General features: G+C 41.8%; 1 protein-coding gene across 4 annotated transcripts in view; it reads right to left on the bottom strand.

Annotated features, from left to right (window-relative positions):
* Positions 1 to 15,238, bottom strand: part of dachd (dachshund d) — a 126,658-nt gene extending 111,420 nt beyond the window's left edge. For 2 of the 4 annotated variants that reach the window (XM_015965996.3, XM_070544052.1), the window contains exon 1: positions 14,385 to 15,237. In XM_015965996.3, the coding sequence (XP_015821482.1) occupies positions 14,385 to 14,941 (557 nt within the window). In that variant the 5' untranslated portion in view covers positions 14,942 to 15,237. Of the gene's footprint in view, positions 1 to 14,384 lie in introns of all 4 variants that reach the window. The other 2 variants (XM_015965994.3, XM_070544053.1) reach the window with 2 other exon arrangements.
* Positions 15,239 to 15,596: the final 358 nt, after the last annotated feature.

Below are 15,596 nucleotides of genomic sequence, written 5' to 3'. Positions count from 1 at the left end.
TACGATAACACATCAATTTAGATTAAGGTGATATGAAAGAGAAATGTAAAGTGGGTTTCAAGAGGGAGGAGCCGATGCATTTGACATGAATAAAAGGACATTAAAATTAACACGTGGAGCTTTTGGCACGGTCACAATTGACCTGTGAAGTGTGCTTAACGTGGAAACAGTTTAAACTGAAGAACCGAGAGCAGATTGGTGAGATCTTCCCCGAGAAATCTGCTGAACTTGCTAAAAAGATGTCACACCAGTCTTGACATGGGGTTTTATTCCAATCTAGGAGGAGGAAGGCTGATAAGGTCAAAGGGTTTATTTTAATAGATTTGTATGGAGGAGTGGGGGACCCTCTCAGGTGTTCAGGGGGAGATTAGCATGAAACCCTCAACCAAAGTCGGGTGAAGTCATTGGTAAAAGTTCCAGATACTATTTGCTATCTTCCAGTCCAAACATGTAAGAAGTGATATGGCTGTTCTGGGCCTGGAACGGAGGGAAAAAACAAGCCTGCTGCAACAACAAAGCCAGGAAATTCAGCATAGATTCCTACTTCTCTCTTTTCTCCTGCCTCTCTATACCTAACAATGCTGGTAATGGAGAGAGAACAGTGCCCGGAGCTGGCAGAGACACCTGCGACATATTTTCTCCCACACACACACACACACACACACACACACACACACACACACACACTCCCCTCCCACTCCTCCCACCCCCTCGACATTAAAGTCCTTCACAGAAATCAGAATTTAATAAATCACCCCAGAGCCTGACAGAGTTTATCTCCGGGGGTCGCCTCCACTGTGCAGAGACCCACAGACAGACAAAGCGAGGCCCGATATGATGTGAAATTAAATACAGTTAGCAGTTTGAGACAAAGGAAGAAGAGTGTCAAACCGAAGCTTTGTGCCGCGCAAACGGCTCTCCGTAAAGTCGGGGCGCATACACACACGGGGAGCTGAAGCAAAGACACGGCAGGGTGATTCATTTCAGGTCTCCTCTCACATTTAGCCTGATTTGCATCATCCACTGTCAACATATCGCCGCTCCCAGATATCTTCAAGAGCTTTCATTAGACGTCCAGAGGATGACATCCTTTTTACCCAGATGCACCGTTATTAATCACTGGCTCTGCTCCTATGTGGACTCATCTCCATCACAGATCAAACGCTATCTGCCTGTGTTTCCTTTCATTCAGCAGATATCCCTGACACCAGCTATCACTAAAGCTAAAGGAGACTTATGGGAGTGCACCGCGGCTCAGACGACCTTATGAATGCAGTACATAAGCATTTAGCACTGAGCGGATATAAATGTGAGGATTTGTTCGGCACTGGTAGGATCTGTCAGCAAACCTCCCGCCGCTCACCGCTCATGGTGTAAAACGCACCAACTGGAGTGCTCTGTGAAATGATTAGTGGCACTCTGAAAGATGAAACATGCAGTATGGCGTTATGAAGAAGCGTGATTGCAATGCCTCCATATGAGTACACAGTAATATTCTTTCCAATTAACTGAGGTCTCCAGTTCTCATCAGGATATGGCCGACCTCAGCTTTTCAAAGCTCGTTTTTCCCCTACACGGTAGTTAGGAGAAAGCACAGTCAGGTTTCCAGGAAGACGTACCGCTGGTCATTTAATGGGCCCAACCCGGTTGGTGGACCTGACCTTTCCCTCTAACAATGCTAAGGCCGTAAGGTCCGAGCCTGCTCTGGGAACGCAGCGACCCTTGGGTGAAGCCTAATCTTCTCAACTCTGTTTCTCTCTGCTGACCAGACAGCCATTCAGCCCCTCTGGTGATCCAACTGATGTCTTCCTGCTGAGACAACAGTGCCAAGGAACTGTCAACAGGCCCGGCCTAGCAGGCCCCGACAGGGTCTCACACACAGAGCCCTTCAGGGTCCACAGGCACTGACACTCCACGCTCAGACTGTGAGTGCCCCTCTGCAGAATGTCGAGAATGACAGGAATGCTGGGTGCCATCGAGCGTCCCGATAACACTCTACCATCTAGAGCATGATTAGCTCAGTCTGAAGCAAGCCCGTCTGTGGATGTGATAAAAAAAAATAGGCAGCTTGATATTGTATGTCTGTCAGTACACTGCAGCGGCTTGTCATTTCAGATAAGTTGTACCTGAACCTCCCACATCACGTACAACCAACAGCAACAAATTACGCTTCGGTCGCCACGCTGATGGACTCTGATCGTATTCATACGTGTGCAAAAACTGAAGCTTTAAATTTTTCAAGAACAACTTCAACAAATGCCTTTTAACAAATTTTGGTCACATTTAAAGAGATACTTTGCAACTTTTTTGTATTGTTAAATCATTTTCTTGAGCCATTATGTGCTAAAATGACCTTTTAGATTGCTGCATTTGCAACTTCAGAGTTGACATACCCAGCGCTGCAGTCTGGTTCCAGCACCTTTCCTGCATGTTTTAGATCATGAACACAGCTGATTTGTTTAATTTACTGATGAATCTCTCCTGTAGACACTAATGAAGGCTTGAGAGACATTTCAGCTATTAGACCGAGGTGTTAAAATGACGAACCACAGCGAGGAGATAAGTTTTGCTTTTGGTTCAATTTAACAGACACTAGGGGGTGCTAAAAGCAAGCCAAAGCTGCCTACTCTCCCTTTAAGCTATTGTTCAATTTAAGTTTGTTTTTGTTTTAGACAATGGCACCAGCTGACATAAATCTGTGACTCCCGCAAAGTCACTTTCTCAACAGTTTGATTTGTGCAGGTCTCACAAAGAAAGTCAACTCTTCCCTATTTCTTTGTTTCCTCCATGTGCATTAATGTGCCGTGAAAGGTTGGTTGTGTTTTCTCTCCCTGCTGCAAGTTAAACCATACAAAGAGTTGTTAGAGCTCTGAAATCTGATCCGTATTTCTAGTATTGTCTCCAGTTCTTACTGTGACATCTTAAAGGTCAAGAGTGAAAGGCCATTTGATAACTAAGGAAAGACCTTTCGGCTTTACTGCGATGCCTTTCATCTCCTTTCCTGCTGAGGTTAAAACAAAGCACTGCATCCTTTGAAAAAGAACGGATAAAAAGGATCACTTTGGAGCCTCCAGCCTTTTTTTGGTCACTAGGGGAAGTCTGGCATCCAGCGTGTGAGGGAGAAGCTCTAGTGGGATATGCTTCTGAGAGAGACAAGTCTTCTCAGGCACAATTAGCATATGTCCTCTCAACCCTCTACCAAACCTCTCAGTGAGACCCTGAAATCCTATTGAGTTATTATTACCACTCAGACAAGGCATTATTCGAAATATCTAACGCAGGTATACACACGCTAATATATGTGCACGCACAAAAACACACAATCACAGCTCAATGATGCCCACTTCCCGCTGAATATTCTTTTCTTTTTAATGGTAACCTTGGGAGACGGGCTTTACCGGCGCAACACTTAACAGCCACTAGTCTGAGAAAAATGTTTTTGATATGCTCGTGTCATTTAATCATCCACATTCTGCCGGGGCTGTGCGGGACAATTTTGCAGGATATTAACTCCCGACTAAACCCAGGCTTGTATCATTTGTGGGGCCAGTCAAGCAGGAGTCCCAGGAGGAGTGGAGACTTCCCTCCTCGCAGTCGTAGTAATCTAAGCTCCACTGGGCGCTCTCACACACTGGCACAGCCGCACGCTCGCAAACGCACAACTAATAGGCAGGTAGCATGAACCGTGGAGAAATAAAGGAAATCAGGAAATGTGTAGCACAAATGAAGACCTTTACTGACAGCCGCAACAGTAGGAAGGGGATGAGTGGATCTGAGATTCGAGTGATCAAGAAACAGAAATAATACAGGCAATAATACAGAACATTAAGCAAGGGTGGAAGGTGGTGACTCTTTTTCTCAACTTCCACACAAAGTTAGATACTGAAGAGCATTTGTAAAAATGTCCCTTTACTATCATCCATTTGGACGGCTCACATTGCTTAATGGGGTAGGAAATTCATTTTTTCTGCTGTGCAACAGACATACAGGATGATGTGATGCTATGCAAAATATATGAAGCCATTACTGGCATGAGTTGGGTGTGTGTGTGTGTGTGTGTGTGTGTGTGTGTGTGTGTGTGTGTGTGTGTGTGTGTGTGTGTGTATGTGTGTGTGTGTGTGTGTGTGTGTGTGTGTGTGTGTGTGTGTGTGTGTGTGTGTGTGTGTGTGTGTGTGTGTGTGTGTGTGTGTGTGTGTGTGTGTGTGTGTGGTGGGGGTGAAAATATCTTATTGCAGGGATGCTATCCCCATTCTTTTCCAGGCAGCGTCACATATGCACAGACAAAGCAAAATGAAGGCAAAGGCAACTGATGAAAACCATTTTTGTTTCCATCACAAAAAACTAGGTCACCCTCTCATAATTGTCAATCATGCAATAAATCTCTCTGTGGCACAAATGAATAAGGCATTGGAAATGAGACAAAGCTTATTGGCTTGCAATGTCAGCTTGACTCAACTCATCCTCCTTTTCACCCAAGACCATTCAAATGTGAAGCTGGGCGCTCTCTCTCCTCCTCTCCCTGATGCACGCTCACTCTTCTCGCTGACTTGCACACAGCTAAACACTTGCTCCTGATGTGAAAGTTACACAGAGTTAATGCATGTGGACAGGATATTGAGGTAAAGGCTGCTTTATTATTATAACCATGTTTACATCACCAGAGAGCGCCTCTCTGTGTCGTTTTTGCACAGCTGTGGAATTAGTGCACTCAAGTTTGGTTTACTTTTATTTTTGCCTCCAAATAAATGACAGAAACCAAAGTGCACCAGCTTCTCCGCTGACCTCAAATCACGCCAGGTCTACAGCGATTAGTTTCCTGCCACCTGATTGGCAGGGAGCTTTGGATTGACACAGTACTACAGCTCCATCCTCCGAGGTTTGAGTCCTATCTCTGAGGACCCAACTGTCACTCTTTAAGAGGAGGGTAATAATAGCCAGGCGCCACAGCAATGGTGGCACAGGCGATTTTAAAGAAACATCAGGGAGACGGTGACATTTGAGTCTATGAGGAAAGAAACTCAAGAGCTGCAACCAATAAAGACTCCCGCCGATATTCTCACTTGGGTGAGAGAGAGAGAGAGAGAGAGAGAGAGAGAGAGAGAGAGAGAGAGAGAGAGAGAGAGAGAGAGAGAGAGAGAGAGAGAGAGAGAGAGAGAGAGAGAGAGAGAGAGAGAGAGAGAGAGAGAGAGAGAGAGAGAGAGAGAGAGAGAGAGAGAGAGAGAGAGAGAGAGAGAGAGAGAGAGAGAGAGAGAGAGAGAGAGAGAGAGAGAGAGAGAGAGAGAGAGAGAGATGTATGTCTGCATAGGATGGAAATGTGTTGACCTGCCGATATGGATACCATGCTCATAACCTCTACAGGTGTTCAGTACCATACAACACTCAGTGTGCCTCTTTAATGGGTAAAAGGTAAGACGGGGTCATTTCTTAGCAATCTCAACAGTCTGCCCTATTCACTTTGAAATATTTACTATTTTGTCAGTCTGGATCTGGAAGTCCCACAGGAGCTAGGCTTGCTTGTTCTCTACCTCCTTAGGGGTTGTTACCCGCTTTGAACGTGGGGCTTCCAGTCTATACTCTGCACAGATATTCCTGTATGCCAGCCTCTTGGTTGTGGTGTTGCATGTCTGCTTTCCCCGCCAGCATCTTACACCCTGCAGTTATGTGGTGGATTGTCTCAGGGGCATCTTTGCATAGCCTACTCCTTGCTACATCAACCATAACAGCCAACTTTCACCACATATATATTTATTTAACAGATATTCTACCACAACATAGAAAATGAGGCTGAACCAAACACTTAACCTCCTAGTGGCAGGTCCAAGTACGGGTTTTAAGCTCCGCCCTCATCGTATTAAATTAATCAGACACAATTCTTGTTACTGAATCCAGTTGTATCTGTTACGCTGCTGCATTTTCAAAAATGCGTCATTCTTATAAATATAAATGCAATGAATGATTTGATGCTTAAATGGCAGGATAATTGTGTGTAGTCTCTAAACAGCAAAATGTGGCTTAACGTTTCAAAAATGGAACAGAAGAATGATTTGCTTGATCCCTCATTGTACTGTGAATTATGGGTTTAGATCAAATTAAAATAATTCCTGATTATTTAAACAATTTTAAACAGGATAGGCTTAAAAAAAATAAAACACAGCACTGTTGTTGTTTATAGCAACAGCAAATTATTCTGTGCTATTTAAAGTAACACAGAATTAGCCATCTAATGCTAACAGGTAATAATGCTAAGGCTAACAGCTAGCGATGAACTAAAATGCTGAATAAATAAGTCACTCATGATCAAGTTATAGCAAAACAACAAATCCAGGACATCTATTGTTTTGTTTTTTATTTAATGAACGTTTTTTTTATTAAATGAACATTTTTCTATTTATTTAATGGACGTTCACTCTCATCAGACAGGAAGTGATCAGTAGTGTGTCACATCTCAAACAGTCTGGATGGAAGCAGTCTTTAAACTTGCTCTATTATCTCATTTTGAAATAAGAATAAGAACAAGAACAAGAATAAGAATAATTAGGGCATTCTAAATATATTTCAAAACCAAAATGCATGTTATCCATCAGAATGAATATGTTAACACAGTAAAAACATGTTTAAATAAAGTTAGAAACATTGGTCTTCATGCCTAAAAGGGATAAAAACATTTACGGAAAAATAATCCAAGATTATCATAATTTTTACATGACAGGGTCAAGATTATTAACTAACCTTCACATGAGATTTAAGTAGTTAAACAGTCATTTTTTATCTTGTTGAAAGACAGATCTGGAGCAATATGACAATCAGTGTCAAATTTCAATCGGTGTAAGAGATGTCGCCTGGATATGACCTATATATTTATTTAATGAAGAAAGTCGTGCTGTTTCGTCTCCCAACTCGCTGCTCAACAGGAGCCTTCTGCAGATGGAGTGGTAGTTGCAATTCAATGCAACAACACAGGATAACTTATTTTTTATTTTATTTTTTTATCTTTGTTTATTTCATTCAAAATAAAAGCAAATAAAACATATAAACAATAAGAAATACATAACAAAAAATCTAATTTGAACGAAAAGGAGCAGAATGAAGAAAAACATCATAATTTCTGCTCTCTTTTCCAGTAGAAATAATCAATTTATATATCATTTCCATTTGTCATACACACAAACAGATTCATTTTAAACTTTTTCCTGTTCTGAATTCCAGTGCGATCATGATCATTGATTTAATTTACATTTTAATAATTATTTAGTACACTCAATTTGGTACATTTTTTGAATATATTAAATGACAGAGTTTTTTAAATTTCCCTTTTAAGGTTATTCCATAATTTAACACCATTTACAGATATATTCCACTCCTTAATTTTAGTTCTAAATCTAGGTTTTGTAAACACATCAGTTTCTTTCCGCGTGTAATTACTAGTTCTCTTTTCAAATATCCCCTGAATGTTTGTTGGCAGAGTACCTAAATTGGCTTTATGCATGGTTTGTATGATTTTCCAGTCTTATAAATCACGAAATTTCAGTAATTTATATTTAATAAACAATGGGTTCGATGGATCTCTACAGCCACTATAACTGATGATTCTCAGAGCTCTTTTCTGTAAAATAAATAAGGGTTGTGTATAGTTTTTGTATGTTGCTCCCCAGATTTCTACACAATAAGTCAAGTATGGAACAATCAGTGAATTGCACAATGCCAACAAACCAGAATTAGTCAGTAAAAACTTGAGTCTATGTAATACTCCTAAGGATTTGGCAATTTTACCTTTTATGTAACTAATATGGGATTTCCATGACAAGTCTTCATCAATAAGAACTCCAAGAAATTTAGTTTCTTTTACTCTGAATTTCAATTCCATCTATTTCCAATGACACATCACTGTTCTTTTTATCATTAAACAGTAAAACATTTGTTTTATTAAGATTCAGTGTCTATTCATATCAAACCAGCTTTTAATTTTAATCAGTTCATCATTTATCACTTTAGCCACCTCCTCAATATTTGATCCTGAGTAAAACAGTTTTGTATCATCTGCAAATATAATGGTACCGAATGTCTTAGACACATTACCAAGTCGTTAATAAACAAAATTAACAGTTTTGGTTCGAGGACCAACCCTTGTGGCACTCCACAATTAATTTCACATAGTTTTGATTTATGGCCCTTTATCTGACAAACTGTTTCCTTTTTTCTAAATAAGTTTTAACCCATTGATGAGCCACACCTCTTATTCCATACTGACTTGATTTTCGAAGTAACCTTGAGTGATCAATGACGTCAAAAGCTTTTTTCAAATCAATGAAAACACTAACAAAGTCATTTTTATTGTCAATTGCTGTTGATATTTTATCTGTTCATTCCATTATTGCCATTGCTGTGGAATGTTTAGTTCTAAACCCATATTGTTCATTGTTTTAAACATTATTTTTTCGATGAATTAATCCAACCTTGATACAAATACTTTTTCCAATATTTTAGAAAACTGTGGAAGCAGTGACACAGGCCTGTACTTATTGAAACTATGACTTCAAAAGTCATTTCTCATAAGCAGCTCTGGGGCTGTATTTTTTTTCTTCTTTTTTTGTTTCCCATCCAAAGATATCGGCTGAGCAGATGCTTTGAACTAGAATGTGCTGTTAGTCTCAAGTGTCATTAGCTTCAGGGCTTTTCCAGCTAGCACCAGGTAACGATTAGATAACAATCAGCCCTTTAATAGATACAGTTGGAGGCGCTGCAGCTTTCTCTTGCATCTGAAGCAAACTCAAGAAGAAGAGTGGAAAGCGCTGCTGTTACCCTCACCTGCTTTTCTGCGATATCTCACAGAGCCCAGCTACAAACATGTAACTGCTGGATCATGAATTTGATAGATTTTATTAATTACATTTAACTGTATGTTTAAATGCAATCAAAATGCAATTTAGCATTTTCTTTGTACAAAAATGTGTCGTTAAAATTAGTTTATTGAAATTTCAAAAATACAAAGGTCTTTCTGTTAGAAGACATTGCTTACTTTGCTTCAATTATCAAGGAGGCATCCTTGTACTGAGCAAAAAGCTCCAAAAATACTGACACTGGAGGAATAACATCTGCATGTTTACTCAGGAGAAGATTCACCCCTGATAGGCTCCACGAAAATGAAGAAAAGAGGGGGGGGGGGGGGGGGTAAAAACAAGAAGAGGAAATTTGTGGAATCCCATCTGAGATTGCTTCCCTGATGGATTCCTTTTCCTGTCAGCTCAGACGAGAAATGAAGCTGGGGAAAATTAACTCCTGATACAGCCACGCTGAATTAGACAGAGAAGGGGGCAGGAGAGGAGGAGGGGGTGGAGGGGGAAAAAAAGCACTTTTTAAGGATTCCAGCCTTGTCATTTTCAATTTTCTGCTCTTTGGACATGCTTGTATTCAGATTCCCCAACATCTATTCGCCATATCAATCCTAATTAGACAATCTGCACCCAGGAAGGACGGGAGCCGAGTTATTTGCATAATTTAATCATAAATACTCAGTGATACATATTTCCAAATGCATTTGTACAATTATCTTTTCATCCTTGGGGCAAAAGTATTAATATGATTAGGCAATAATTCTTTTAAAAAGAGAGAAAATAGGATACCAGCAAGTACGCACTCTTTTTTAAACTCCAGCTCTGGGCTATATGAAAAATTAATTAATTTCTGAGGAAAATCAATTTCTCTATGTGACCATATTAGACAGAGCCCAGCAAGAGCCTGCATTCCTTCTCCAATCAGGAAATCTCATCTGCTCCCTCTAACTTCTGTCAGGAGCATTTAACATCCTGGTACAAGCGTCAGTGACTTCCGCCATGCTCTCTAAAGGTGCTGCAATATAAAAAAAAAGGGGGGGGGGATCAGTCAGAAGGTAAAATCACTATGTGACTCATTTAAATCTAAAGAATAGAGTGGGTTCTGCACAAACGTATCATTTACATGTGCAGATTGGTGTAAGAAAGACTTTTCATTTTGCCAAGGAATTAATTGGCAAATCAATCACTTCTGCAGATCCAGTAAAGCCATGCAAATAAGATAGGGACAACTAATGCATCCAAGAGGCAAATTAACAATACAGGCCTCTTTCCCATGCAAATAGCCTCTAAATCCACAAATGACATTAGACAGTGTGGAAACAAAGCCTCTCTAACAAGTGAAATCTGTGGTTTTAGCAGTCTTGGCTCAGCTTCATTTTGGGAAATATGATCCGAACAGAAACGCATTTGGTAAACTCAGCTACTTTTATGGAGTTCTCAAAAAAAAAAAAGAGAGAGAAAAGGAAAACGAAGTTTTAATTTGCTATTTTTTTCCAGCTCAGTGAATGTCAAGTCAATAAAGCAATTCTGATTTTCAAGGAGACTATTTGTTTGCAAGAAAGTAAAAAAAAAAAGAAAAAACACCTTGCCGCCATCTGCCAACTGCACAGTTGACTTGAGCACATGTACTGTACCTAATCAAATTTAGCAGATCCCCACTGAAGGATTAAAATGAGACGAAAAAAAACAACTTAAAATGCCTTTTTTCTGACTTCAGTAAAGAAGCAACAAACAATATAAGAGCCAATTTGGCTTTCGAGAAAGTACTTCAATAGATTTGGATTTTAAACCGCTTTGTATACCATTATCTCTCGCTCTCTTTTCTTCCTGCCCATCTTTATCTCTCTCCCTCTCCTTCTCCTTCTCTAATCAGGCATCTGTCACTCTGTTTTTGAAGTTATTATCGTCCGAGCTCTCTCTTGGATGCGGTTGCTGGGTGACGGGTATCTTAGCACCCACTCTGACTGGGAATGATTTGAATGGAATCCAGAAATCTCCCCTGAGTACCTGTAAACACATCCGCGCCTTGTAGAAAACAAATATATTATAAGAGAGAGCTCAGCAGAAGAGGAGAGGAGGGAGAGAGACAAGCTGGCACCCTCGGTGGCAGCTCACACTGAGCGCTAAACAAAACAATTACCGTCATTTGCAAATATGTGTGTTTAGGCATAAACACTCGTGAAGTGGGAACAAGAGAGGTGAGGGCTGGCGTTACACTTCCTGTCGCTTCGGCATCAATTATATACGTTTGTTAAAGAGAGAGTGGTTTTTTTTATTTTTGATTTTAAACTGCGACCTGTCACACTTTTCAGAGTCGGGTCTGTTCGACTGAAACCAGCCGGGGAAAATCTATTTAAGGAGGGCATGTAAGTGAAAAGCCGAGGCGTTCCCAGTGGTGGGACGCTGTCTGGGGCGTGCGGTTAACCTTCAGGGGTAGACAATGATTGTCAATTAACTGCTGTATTTCTGCGCCCCAGCATCGGATAGCACAGCCTGCACAAAGCAGACCAGTGAGAGATATGCGATATCTTTCTCTCTTTCTCCCCTCCCCACACACACACACTCTTCACCTCACCCCTCCCTGTGTTATAATAACCTTTCAGAGAGTTCAAGTGTCACGCAGCAATAAGAACCTTTTTCATCCCACCGCAGGGAAAATGAAAAGGAAAACAAGTAGCTGGAACATAGGGCTCCTGGAGGGCCAGAGTCATAATGTAAGGGGTGAGGCAAGAGGGGGGAGGATTACTGAACCCGGATCAGTATGGGTGCAGGAACGAACATTGGTAATCTGGCATGAGAGTCCTTCAGAAAATAAAGAGGTTGACATGTATTGTATTTTGGGTGTGTTTAAAGATTAACAGCTAAGTAGTTTAAATAATCTGTAAAAGTGTGTTTTCATAAATGCACCGATTCTGGTCCTGAGGGCCGATACGGGTTTCTCATTTGTGTGCAGCGTGTTTAGAAATTTGGGGAAAAAAAGAAAAATTGGAAAAATATGATTCAGGCAAAAAAAACTTCCTAAAATGTTTCTGCTAGTGAGAATTAGAACTGATGAACTCATAATCTGGATTTTTATTTAAAAACAAAAGATTTCTGAGTCCGAAATCAACATTATTTATTTTAATAATAATAATAATATTAAATATCAGGTGTGTGTGTGTGTGTGTGTGCGTGCGTGCGTGCGTGCGTGCGTGTGTGTGTGTGTGTGTGTATGTGTGTGTGTGTGTGTGTGTGTGTGTGTGTGTGTGTGTGTGTGTGTGTGTGTGTGTGTGTGTGTGTACGTGCTGAAGTCGATTGAGCAGGGTAACAATTTGTCTGAGTCCAGATCAAAAACACACTAACAGCAGGTTGCAGCGGAGCTCTGTGATGCCATTCACTCACACTGGGTGCAAAAAGAGACTGGTGGTGTTTTAACACAATAGCCTGATTGCAGGAGGGGCGAGTGCATGTGAAACAGTGAGATCTTTTGTACACGAGTATTATTCACGTCTTTGTTATCACTTTGCCACTGTATTCATATAAAAAGAGAAAAGAGCGGTGACATTGTGGTAAGAGATGAAAAGCTAAGCCATCCCAGGCAGGTTGTTGTTGTTGATGTGCAACCCGAGCGGGGTAAACCGCTGAACTCAGATACTTTTATCCCACTGGTGGAAAAAGCACAACTTTAAAGAGAGGGACTTGTTTTCACCTCCAGGGCAACCTGTGTCCTGTTTACTCAAAGTGATCGTTTTGTCAGCAGCATTTCAGCAACAGACAAGAGCAAAGCGCTCATCCCTGCAAATAAAATCAACTCTTTCTAAGTAACAGAAGCCTTTTATCCTGCAGGATGCCTCGCTGCTCCATGATGTAATTCTCCAAATGGGGCAGGCAGGCAGGCCGAGGTCTGAGTGATTGATTTCAGCCCAGCACCGGGAGAACCTGGCTGCTTTCAGAGACAATTACAGTCCTGTCCATGTGCCCGTAATAGCCCAGCACTTTAGCGTCATTAAAGCGACGCGAGGTACTGCATTATCCTTTAACCCCATAGCTGGCCATCCCCCCATTGACAACCCGGAGAGTTCAGCCACATACTTTGTCACCTGGAGCTCAACACCGCCACGCCACACCATACTGTACCACTCACGGAGTGTGCAGGGATGTGTGTGTGTGTGTGTGTGTGTGTGTGTGTGTGTGTGTGTGTGTGTGTGTGTGTGTGTGTGTGTGTGTGTGTGTGTGTGTGTGTGTGTGTGTGTGTGTGTGTGTGGGGTGATGCTCAGCTCCCTTGATGCTTTATGTAAATGATGCTTAAGCACCAAAGTACAGAGGTGAATTGTTGAGACAATTGCTGCACTGGAATGAGAATTTGAAGCTGCATCATGTTTCTTGACGACGTGTGAGGCTGAATTCATTATAAATCAGCTATAAAACAAATGAACTAAAGGCTAAAACTGTAAAAAAAAAATATATTTAAATACAAACAACATGAAAATCTGAGATGTAATTAAATTAGTTTAGCATTTTCAGACCTAATTAATTAACACATTTATTAGGATAAATCTAATTAATTAAAATGAATCTTTTTGGCACAAAACATCTCCTGATGTGTGGTTCTGGGATTGATCTAACTCAGCATTTCTTATAAAATAGATCATTTTAAACGACACCCAAAATAACTTTAAGTGTTTATTTTCTGTCCTCCATCACTGATGAGTGTTTCCATCATATCTGCATTTCCTGCTCATCTCTGGGTAGGGGATCGATGGGAAATCAATCAAAGTGACAGGTGGGATGGTAAATTTGACCAGGCTGAACCATCCTGTGAGGCTGAGCCATGCATCAAAAATACAGGAGCAACAGGGGAGGATGAAAACGACTTTTAATCAAATATTGATCTTTGCTTAAATCACTCAGATTTTATTTTTAAAAGGCTGAAATTATTTGATTTGGTGCATTCGTATACACACATCTGAGTTATTGTATTTGTTTTGTAACAATTAGGGACGTTCAGTTAATTAATTAATGTAAAATTAAACTAAGTTTACTAATTAAATTAGCCTACTTTATTCAACTATGAATTATATCTGATTCAGGCCGCAAACACAAGAGGAAACAAAGTTATGAAAACTGCTCTTGCTCTTTGAGACTTTATTGTTTCTGGAAAATTAAATGGAACTGGCTCGAGTTTCATTTAAGAAAACAAAAATATAAAATTATGTTTTCGTGATTCAGCTCTCATATCTTTGTTTACCTGTTTTATTTATATTGTTTGATTCCGAATTCATGAAACTGAAGCAAAATGTCAATGTTCAGCTTTAGTGTGCACGTGCTAAAAACTTTCACCCAACTTTTTCCATGATGCGCGCTGGTCTCTTTCGCTCCAACACACACTCCAGCATCTGCATGAAACATCCTCTTACAAACACATGCATGCATGCACGTGGACAAATTAGGAACTGTGTATTTGGATGTAGAGTGTTTGTGCGAAAAGGGGAAAATGTCTCCCCCTTGCTTGCTCGTGCGCCTTTACGCACGGTTCGGTGGGGACCTTTAAACACGCCGGAGCGCTCCACTAACCTTGCGTTGGTGCAGTCGTTGTAGAGAGTCTCGAAGTCCTTTCTGGAGATGAGTTTGCAGCGGTTCACACCGGGCTGGATGGCGCCGAGCCCTCTGAGGATGCGGACCTGCTCCACGTTGCACACCACCGGCGTGATCTCCAGCCGCTTGAGCTTGGTGTAGACCGTGTGCAGTCCGCCGACCAGGTGCTTCAAGAACAGGTCGAACGCCTGCGGGAGGCAGATGAGCTCGCAGCCGTCCACCGTGAACGAGGCTACCTTCGCGCCGCGCAACTCGACCATCTTGCACTCGTTGTTCTGCGGGATGTTCTCAACAGGAGACGGGGTCGAGTAGACGGGTTTGCCCGGCGGCAGAGCCGCGCTCGGGTTCGGGATGCCCGGACTGCCGGTGGCGAGGAGCTCCGATCGGAACAGGTTCTGTCCGGGTCCCGACGGGGGGACCAAGGATGGAGACGGTGATGAAGTTGTCGACGGCGGGGACGTGGTGGCGGAGGGAGTAGAGATCGGAGGCGGCGGGACCAGAGGAGTCGGTGGGATGAGAGCAGCCGGTACGGCCATGGTCACCTAGAGGAGGGGAAGAGAGGAGCCGAAGTTCAAAGTGGAAAACCCAGCTTGCTGAATGAAGAATCCCTCAGAGTTTAGCTCCTCAGGAGCTAACCCGAAAAAAGGCGTGCTGAGTGAGAGCTTTCTGGGGGGGTTGGAGGGGGGGCGAGCGGCGGGACAATGATCAAAGATAGGAGGAGGAATGACAGGAGGAAAATGAGCTGAAAAGTGCAGCTCCGCTCTGTGAATGAGTTGTTGTTGTCACACGGTACAGAGAGGGAGGAGCTAGGGGACAGTGGAGGGCTTTGAAGAGCTCCAAACTGTTTCAGGTCTGCGTAAAGACACAGAACTCGCCGAGTTTACATCTGTTTCCTTCTGACTAACTCCTCCTGCAGGGCTGTGGGAAAGTACCAGCCCCCTTACTCTTTTCTTTTGTTTGTGCTCTTTCGTCACATAAACAAAGTCCTGGATCAAAGATAACCTGAGAAAATATGCCACCTTCCCAGATTTGATCTAAAACACCTTGGCTCTGTGGACACCTGAACTTTATTTTGCAATTTTGTGGTAACTAAAGAGTCTCTCATCACTGTGGAGGAGCTTTGTCCCATTCTTCTTTACAGAATTGTTTTCATTCAGCCACATTGGAGTGTTTTCCAGCAAAACAATCATC

Source organism: Nothobranchius furzeri, chromosome 14, assembly GCF_043380555.1.
Source record: "Nothobranchius furzeri strain GRZ-AD chromosome 14, NfurGRZ-RIMD1, whole genome shotgun sequence".
Taxonomy (NCBI): domain Eukaryota; kingdom Metazoa; phylum Chordata; class Actinopteri; order Cyprinodontiformes; family Nothobranchiidae; genus Nothobranchius; species Nothobranchius furzeri.
Note: the sequence above shows the minus strand (reverse complement) of the source record. Positions and strands in the feature narration are given on the sequence as shown.